Here is a 9,259-nt window from a genome sequence, read left to right on the forward strand (position 1 = left end):
CTCTGCTCCTGCTCCTGCTCTGCTCCTGCTTCTGCTCCTGCTCCTGCTCTGCCCCTGCCCCGGCTCCCTCTGCTCCTGCCCTGCTCCTCTCCTGCTCCTGCTCTGCTCCTGCTCCTGCTCTGCTCCTGCTCCTGCTCCTGCTCCTGCTCCTGCTCTGCTCCTGCTCCTGCTCTGCTCCTGCTCTGCTCCTGCTCTGCTCCTGCTCTTGCTCCTGCTCCTGCTCCTGCTCTGCTCCTGCTCCTGCTCCTGCTCCTGCTCTGCTCCTGCTCCTGCTCCTGCTCCTGCTCCTGCTCCTGCTCCTGCTCCTGCTCTGCTCCTGCTCCTGCCCCTTCCCCTGCTCCTGCTCTGCTCCTGCTCCTGCCTCTGCCACTTCCAGCCCTTCCCCTGCCCGCTCCGTGCACGTTCCCTGCCCATTCCCTGCCTGTCCCCTGCCCGTTCCCTCTCCATCCTCTGCCCGTTCCCTGCCCATTTCCTCCCCGTTCCCTACTTGTCCCTTCCCTGTTCCCTGCCCATTCCCATCCCATTCCCTCCCCATTTCTTGCCTATTCCCTCCCATTCCCTGCCATTCCCTCCCCATCCTCTGTCCATTCCCTGCCCATTTCCTCCCCGTTCCCAACTTGTCCCATCCCTGTTCCCTGCCCATTCCCATCCCATCCCCTGTCCATTCCCTTCCCTTTTTTTTGCCCATTCCCTCCCCATTGCTTGCCCATTCCTCTCCATCCTCTGCCCCTTTCCTCCCCGTTCCTACTTGTCCCTTCCCTGTTCCCTGCCCATTCCCATCCCATCCCCTGTCCATTCCCTCCTCATTTCTTGCCCATCCCCTGCCCATTCCATACCTGTTCCCTCCCTGTGCCCTGCCCGTCCCCTACCTTCTCCTGCCCATTCCCATCCCCACTCCCATTCCCATCCTGTCCCCCCCACCCCATTCCCATCCCATCCCTGTGCTCACAGTCCTTTCATTGAACCCCACCAGTGGAACGACCTTCTCCTGCCCATTCCCATATCCATTCCCTCCCTACCCCATTCCCATCCTGTCCACTACCCGCCCCTATCCATCCCATTGCCACCCCATTCCCATCCCATCCCTGTGCTCACAGTCCTTTCATTGAACCCCACCAGTGGAACGACCTTCTCCTGCCCATTCCCATACCCATTCCCTCCCTACCCCATTCCCACCCTGTCCACCACCCACCCCTATTCCCACCCCATTCCCATCCCAGTGCTCGCAGTGCTCTCATCGAACCCCACCAGCCAGATGACCTCCTGCCTATTCCCATCCTTTTCCCACCCCATCCCGGTGCTCGCAGTGCTCTCATTGAACCCCTCCAGCCGGATGACCTCCTGCCCGTTCCCGTCTCTATTCCAATCCCATTCCCACCCCATTGCTCACGGTGCTCTCATCGAACCCCGCCAGCCGGATGACCTCCTGCCCATTCCCCATCCCCATTCTCCCCCTATTCCCACCCCATTGCCCCCCCACCCCATTGCTCAGGGTGCTCTCATCAAACCCCGCCAGCCGGATGACCTCCTGCCCATTCCCCCCCCATTCCCATCCCATTCCCCCCCCATTCCCACCCCATTCCCCCCCCATTCCCACACCACCCCATTGCTCATGGTGCACTCATCGAACCCCGCCAGCCGGATGACCTCCTGCCATTCCCATCCCATTCCCATCCCATTCCCCCCCATTCCCACCCCATTCCCCCCCCATTCCCATCCCATTCCCCCCCCATTCCCACCCCATTCCCACCCTACCCCATTGCTCACGGTGCTCTCATCGAACCCCGCCAGCCGATGACCTCCTGCCCATTCCCATCCCATTCCACCCCATTCCCATCCCATTCCCACCCCATTCCCACCCCACCGCATTGCTCACGGTGCTCTCATCGAACCCCGCCAGCCGGATGACCTCTGCCCATTCCCACCCCATTCCCACCCCATTCCCATTCCCATCCCATTCCCACCCATTCCCATCCCATTCCCCCCCATTCCCACCCCATTGCCACCCACCCCATTGCTCATGGTGCACTCATCGAACCCGCCAGCCGGATGACCTCCTGCCCATTCCCATCCCATTCCCACCCCATTGCCACCCCATTGCCACCCCACTCCATTGCTCACGGTGCTCTCATCGAACCCCGCCAGCCGGATGACCCTCCTGCCCATTCCCATCCCATTCCCATCCCATTCCCCCCCCCATTGCCACCCCATTGCCACCCCACCCCATTGCTCACGGTGCTCTCATCGAACCCCGCCAGCCGGATGACCTTCTCCGCCATGGCCGCTCGCTGTGGGTCCCTCTCCACCGTCAGCAGCCGCGCTCCGGGGGCAGCACCCGCGCCAGCAGCACGGCCCCGTACCCGCAGGATGTGCCCAGCTCCAGCACCCGCCGCGGGCTCCGCGCGCTCAGCACCCGCTCCACCACGCGCCCTGCGGCAACGGGGACAGGCGAGGGCACCGGCGTCAGTGGGGACAGGGGATGGTGACGCCGATCCCATTGCCAGCGGGAGCAGGTGATGGGGGCAGTGACCAGCAGGGACAGGGCTTCCCGGTGGCACCGTGCGGTGTGGGGATGTGGGGCTGTGGTCCTGGCGTGGGGCTGTGGTGGCGGTGCCATGGCCGTGCCAATGGTGCCAAGGCCATGTCGGCAGTGCCGCGGCTGTGCCGACAGCATCACGACCATGGCAGTGATGCTGTGGCTACACCAATGGTGTCACAGCCATGGCAGTGGTGCCATGGCCATGTTGATGGTGCCAGGACCATACCAACAGTGCCATGGCCGTGCCAGTGGTACTGTGGCCGTGTCAACAGGGTCTCAGCCACACTAACAGCGCCATGGCCGTAACGACGATGCTGTAGCGGCGCCATGGGCCATGGTGTGACCATGTCAATGATTCCATGGCTATATTAATGGTGCCATGGCCACATCAATGGTGCCATGGCCGTGTCAAGAGTGCCATGGCCATGTCAGTGATGCTATGGCCATATTAATGGTGCCGTGGCCATGTCAATGATGCCGTGATCATGTCAATGGTGCCATGGCCATATTAGTGGTGCAATGGCCATGTCAATGGTGCTATGGCTGTATTAATGGTGCCATGGCCATGTCAATGGTGCTATGGCTGTGTTAATGGTGCCAAGGCCATGTCAATGGTGCTGTGGCCATGTCAATGATGCTATGGCCATATTAATGGTGCCATGGCCATATTAATGGTGCCATGTCCATGTCAATGATGCCGTGATCATGTCAATGGTGCCATGGCCATATTAGTGGTGCAATGGCCATGTCAATTGTGCCATGGCCGTGTTAATGGTGCCATGGCCGTGTTAATGGTGCCATGGCCGTATTAATGGTGCCATGGCCATGTCAATGGTGCTGTGGCCATAACAATGATGCCATAATGATGTCAATGATGCCATGGCCATGTCAATGATGCCATGGCCATGTCAATGGTGCTATGGCCATGACAATGATGCCATAACCATTTCAATGATGCCATGGCCATGTCAATGGTGCTATGGCCATGACAATGATGCCATAACCATCTCAGTGGTGCTGTGGCCATGCCAATGATGCCGTGGCAATGTCAATGGTGCTGTGGCCATGCCAATGATGCCGTGGCCATGTCAATGGGGCTGTGGCCATGCCACTGGTGCCGTGGCAATGTCAATGGTGCTGTGGCCATGTCAATGATGCCGTGGCCATGCCAATGATGCCGTGGCAATGTCAATGGTGCTGTGGCCATGTCAATGATGCCGTGGCCATGCCAATGATGCCGTGGCAATGTCAATGGTGCTGTGGCCATGCCAATGATGCCGTGGCAATGTCAATGGTGCTGTGGCCATGTCAATGATGCCATGGCCATGCCAGTGGTGCCGTGCCCGCGCCGTTGCCGCCGGTGCTGACCTTTGTCGGGCCCCACGCAGCTGAGGTGCTCGCAGCGGCGGCTCACTGGTCGAGGGTGAGCAGCACGTGGCGGGGGTCGCCGGGCACCGCGTGCGTCAGCAGGTACTGGAGGGCGCGGTGCTCGCGCGGTGCGGAGCTGAGCCGGTCCGCAGCCAGCCCAGCGCCACCCGCGCCAGCAGCACCGCATAGTGCCGGGAGCGCAGCGCCAGCGCCAGCACCAGCGGCACAAACGCCAGCGCGATGGCCACCGACACCATGGGGCTGCACTGGGGGAGAGCCACGGATGGACCCACAGACACACACAGCCCAGAGCAAACACAGCCCCAGAGCAAACACAGCCCCAGAGCAAACACAGCCCCATAGCAAACACAGACCCATAGACACACACAGCCCCATAGCAAACACAGCCCCAGAGCAAACACAGCCCCATAGCAAACACAGACCCAGAGCAAACACAGACCCATAGCCACACACAGCCCCATAGCCACACACAGCCCCAGGCAACCACAGCCCCAGAGCAAACACAGCCCCATACAAACACAGACCCATAGACACACACAGCCCCATAGCAAACACAGCCCCAGAGCAAACACAGCCCCATAGCCACACACAGCCCCAGAGCAAACACAGCCCCATAGACACACACAGCCCATAGCCACACACAGCCCCAGAGCAAACACAGCCCCAGAGCAAACACAGCCCCATAGCCACACACAGCCCCATAGCAAACACAGCCCCATAGCAAACACGGCCCCATAGTAAACACGGCCCCATAGTAAACACGGCCCCATAGCAAACACAGCCCCATAGACCACACACAGCCCCATAGCCACACACAGCCCCATAGCAAACACAGCCCCATAGCAAACACGGCCCCATAGACACACACAGCCCCATAGCAAACACAGCCCCATAGACACACACAGCCCCATAGCAAACACAGCCCCATAGCAAACACTGCCCCACAGGCATCATTTGTGCCATGAGCTGCAGTGCTCTGCACCCCTGCAGAGCCTCCTCCCCACACCAGTGCCCCCCAGCCTGCCCCCCACCCCCCAGATCCTGCCCCTGCACCCACACCCGGGGGCTTGGGGGTCCCCGGGTGCAGCAAGGGGCGGGGGGGCACGTACCTGGTCCCAGGCTGCGGGCAGGAGGCTGGGAATGGGCAGGATGCTGGGAGCAGGGACTGGGAGCAGGATCGGGAGCAGGAGCAGGAGCAGGAGCAGGAGCAGGATCTCTCTCCGAAGGCTGGGATCGGGATCAGGATCGGGAGCACTCGGTGCTGTCGGGATCGGGATCAGGATCGGGAGCACTCGGTGCTGTCGGGATCGGGATCAGGATCGGGAGCACTCGGTGCTGTCGGGATCGGGATCAGGATCGGGAGCACTCGGTGCTGTCGGGATCGGGAGCAGGATCCGGAGCACTCGGTGCTATCGGGATCAGGATCGGGAGCACTCGGTGCTGTCGGGATCGGGATCAGGATCGGGAGCACTCGGTGCTGTCGGGATCAGGATCAGGATCGGGATCTCTCGGTGCTGTTGGGATCAGGATCAGGATCGGGAGCACTCGGTGCTGTCAGGAGCAGGAGCAGGATCAGGATCAGGAGCACTCGGTGCTGTCGGGATCAGGAGCAGGAGCACTCGGTGCTGTCGGGATCAGGAGCAGGATCAGGATCGGGATCTCTCTGGGCTGTTGGGATCAGGATGTCTCCGAAGGCTGGGATCAAGAGCAGGACTGTGAGCACTCGGTGCTGTCGGGATCAGGATCAGGATCAGGAGCACTCGGTGCTGTCGGGATCAGGATCAGGAGCTGGGATCAGGGATCAGGATCTCAAGGAAGGCTGGGATCAGGAGAAGGATCGAGAGCAGTTGGTGCTGTTGAGAGCGAGATCAGGATGAAGAGCTGGGATCAGGATCACGATGGGGACCAGGATCAGGACTAGGACCAGAATCAGGATCAGGACTGGGTCAGGATCAGGATCAGGACCGGGATCAGGATCAGGATGGGGACCAGGATCAGGACTAGACCAGAATCAGGATCAGGACCAGGATCAGGACCAGGATCAGGACTGGGTCAGGATCAGAATCAGGATCAGGACCAGGACCGGGTCAGGATCAGGACCAGGATGGGGATCAGGATCAGTACGGGTCAGGATCAGTACCAGGATCAGGATCAGGACCAGGACCGGGTCAGGGATCAATACCAGGACCAGGATGAGGACCAGGATCAGGAACCAGGATGAGACCAGGATCAGGACCAGGATGGGGACCAGGATGGAGGATGGGGACCGGGATCTCTCTGTGCTGGGCTCCGGCGCTGCCGCCGCTCTCAATAATTGATGGAGCCGCGGCTCCAGCTCCGGTTACCGCGGAGTGGGGCCAGGCTGGGGGGGCTGGGACCGGGGGGTGCGGGTTTGGGGGGTGCGGGTTTGGGGATGCATTTTTGGGGGTGCAGGTTTTGGGGTGCAGGGTGGCAGGAGCAGGTTTTGGGTGCAGGTTTTGGAGGTGCAGGTTTGGAGGTGCAGGTTTGGAGGTGCAGGTTTGGGGGTGCAGCTGGGGGGTGCAGGTTTGGGGTGCAGGTTTTGGGGTGCAGGGTGGCAGGAGCAGGTTTTGGGTGCAGGTTTGGAGGTGCAGGTTTGGAGGTGCAGGTTTGGGGGTGCAGGTTTTGGGGTGCAGGTTTTGGGGTGCAGCTTTGGGGGTGCAGGTTTTGGGGTGCAGGTTTTGGGGTGCAGCTTTGGGGGTGCAGGTTTTGGGGTGCAGGTTTTGGGGTGCAGCTTTGGGGTGCAGGTTTTGGGGTGCAGGTTTTGGGGTGCAGCTTTGGGGGGTGCAGGTTTGGGGGTGCAGGTTTTGGGGTGCAGCTTTGGAGGTGCAGGTTTTGGGGTGCAGGTTTTGGGGTGCAGGTTTTGGGGTGCAGCTTTGGGGGTGCAGGTTTTGGGGTGCAGGTTTTGGGGTGCAGCTTTGGGGGGTGCAGGTTTTGGGGTGCAGCTTTGGAGGTGCAGGTTTTGGGGTGCAGGTTTGCGGGTGCAGCTTTGGAGGTGCAGGTTTTGGAGGTGCAGGTTTGGGGGTGCAGGTTTGGAGGGTGCAGGTTTGGGGGTGCAGGTTTTGGGTGCAGTTTTGGAGGTGCAGGTTTGGAGGTGCAGGTTTGGAGGTGCAGGTTTGAGGTGCAGGTTTTGGGGTGCAGGGTGGCAGGAGCAGGTTTTGGGGTGCAGCTTTGGAGGTGCAGGTTTTGGGTGCAGGTTTTGGGGTGCAGGTTTGGGGGTGCAGGTTTGGGGGGTGCAGGTTTGGAGGGGCAGGTTTTGGAGGTGCAGGTTTTGGAGGTGCAGGTTTTGGGGTGCAGGTTTGGGGTGCAGCTTTGGAGGTGCAGGTTTTGGGGTGCAGGTTTTGGGGGTGCAGCTTTGGAGGTGCAGGTTTTGGAGGTGCAGGTTTGGGGGTGCAGGTTTTGGAGGTGCAGGTTTTGGGGTGCAGGTTTTGGGTGCAGGTTTGGAGGTGCAGGTTTTGGGGTGCAGGGTGACAGGAGCAGGTTTTGGGGGGCTCAGGAGGGTTCAGGGACCCCCCCGCAGCCCGGGGTCAGCCCCCCAGCTCAGGGGGCATCACAAAGCAGGGGCTGTTCATTGGGTGCGAGCGGGGATCGCTCCTCCCGCCTCTCACCCCAGGGCCCCAGCACCGGTGTTGGTTACACAGACATGAATATTCATGAGGGTTCCCAGGGAGGGGCGGGGCTATTCCAATTGCCTCAGGCGCTCGTTACCATCAGCCGCCTCCCCTCCGGTGGGCGCCGGTAGGGCTCAGCCCCCAAACCCCGCCGGGCTGGAGGGTGTGCGGGGGGCTCTGCCCCAACCGGCCCGGGATGGGGAGGGTGGAAGGAGCGGGTTCCCTCTTGTGGGGAAGGCTGCTGAGGGCGGGTGTCGCACCCCAGCCCCACAGCACAGAGCTTGGGCTGCAGCTGGCACCTAAGGGAAGGGTGAAGCGTCTTAACCCTATGGCTTCCAGGCACTTGCTTTCCTTATGTCAGTGGGGTCAATGGGGGGCAATGGGGCTCAATGTGGGCAATGGGTGCACTGTGGTCAAGGGGGGCAACGGGGTCAATGCAGGCCAATGGGGTCATTGTGGTCAATGGGGGCAATGGGGCTCAATGGGGGTCAATGCGGGCCAATGGGGTCATTGTGGTCAATGGGGCTCAATGGGGGCAGTGGGTGCACTGTGGTCAAGGGGGGCAACGGGGTCAATGCGGGCCAATGGGGTCATTGTGGTCAGTGGGGGCAATGGGGTCATTGGGGGCAATGGGCTCAATGGGTGCACTGTGGTCAAGGGGGGCAATGGGGGTCAATGCAGGCCAATGGGGTCATTGTGGTCAATGGGGGCAATGGGGGTCAATGGGGCTCAATGGGGGCAATGGGTGCACTGTGGTCAAGGGGGGCAACGGGGTCAATGCAGGCCAATGGGGTCATTGTGGTCAATGGGGGCAGTGGGGGCAATGGGGCTCAATGGGGGCAATGGGTGCACTGTGGTCAAGGGGGGCAACAGGGGTCAATGCGGGCCAATGGGGTCATTGTGGTCAATGGGGGCAATGGGTCAATGGGGGCAATGGGGCTCAATGGGGGCAATGGGGCTCAATGGTGACAATGGGTACACTGTGGTCAAGGGGGGCAATGGGGGTCAATGCAGGCCAATGGGGTCAATGGGAGCCAATGGGGTCATTGGGGTCGTTGGGGTCAATGGGGTCATTGTGGTCAATGGGGCCAATGCGGCCAATGGAGTCATTGGGGTCAATGGTCATTGGGGCAATGGGGGCAATGGGAGCCAATAGTGTCAATGGGATCAGTGGGGGCCAATGGGGTCATTGGGGTTAATGGGGGCCAATGGGGTCATTGGGGTTGATGGGGGCAATAGGGGTCAATGGGGCTGAATGGGGGCCAATGACGGCAGTGGGGGAAGCAGAGCCTCGTGATCGCGCACGCGCGCTCCGTGCCACGTGACACCGCCCACGCGGGAGCGCAACCTTTCTCCCCCTCCCTTCCCCCCCACCCCCTAACGTCACGTGGCACCGCCCCGCGCGCGCCCGAGGAACCGGTCACGTGACGGCGGCCGTACCGGGGCGGGGCCTGCGCCTTGCTCCTCCCTCCCTCCACCTCCCCGCGCGCTGATTGGCCGCTCATCACGTGACCGCGCCCCCCGGCGGAGCGCCCCGCCCCCGGCGCCTTGTTTTGCCCCCCCTCTGCGCGCTGATTGGCAGCCGGTCACGTGACCGGCACCGCCCGTACGCGGGGTGGGGCCGGAAGCAGGAAGACGACGATTCCTGCGCTCCTATTGGCTGTCCGTGCCCCCACGTGACCCAATGTTGTGTCACGGGGGC

The 9,259-nt window shown here is 61.6% G+C and overlaps 1 protein-coding gene across 1 annotated transcript; it reads right to left on the minus strand.

Moving 5' to 3' along the window:
• Window positions 1-2,234: 2,234 nt before the first annotated feature.
• On the minus strand, window positions 2,235-4,164 carry LOC133263902 (transmembrane O-methyltransferase-like; the record flags this gene model as incomplete). The annotated part of the gene is given in 5 exon segments (XM_061443765.1): window positions 2,235-2,338; window positions 2,341-2,430; window positions 3,908-3,952; window positions 3,955-4,056; window positions 4,059-4,164. Coding segments are annotated over 5 exon segments (447 nt in total), but the record flags the coding sequence as incomplete, so codon positions are not given.
• Window positions 4,165-9,259: the final 5,095 nt, after the last annotated feature.

This window comes from Pezoporus flaviventris, unplaced genomic scaffold (genome assembly GCF_033815535.1).
Source record: "Pezoporus flaviventris isolate CSIRO_AGI_PZ_B2104156 unplaced genomic scaffold, CSIRO_AGI_Pfla_v1 ptg000523l, whole genome shotgun sequence".
Classification (NCBI taxonomy): Eukaryota; Metazoa; Chordata; class Aves; order Psittaciformes; family Psittacidae; genus Pezoporus; species Pezoporus flaviventris.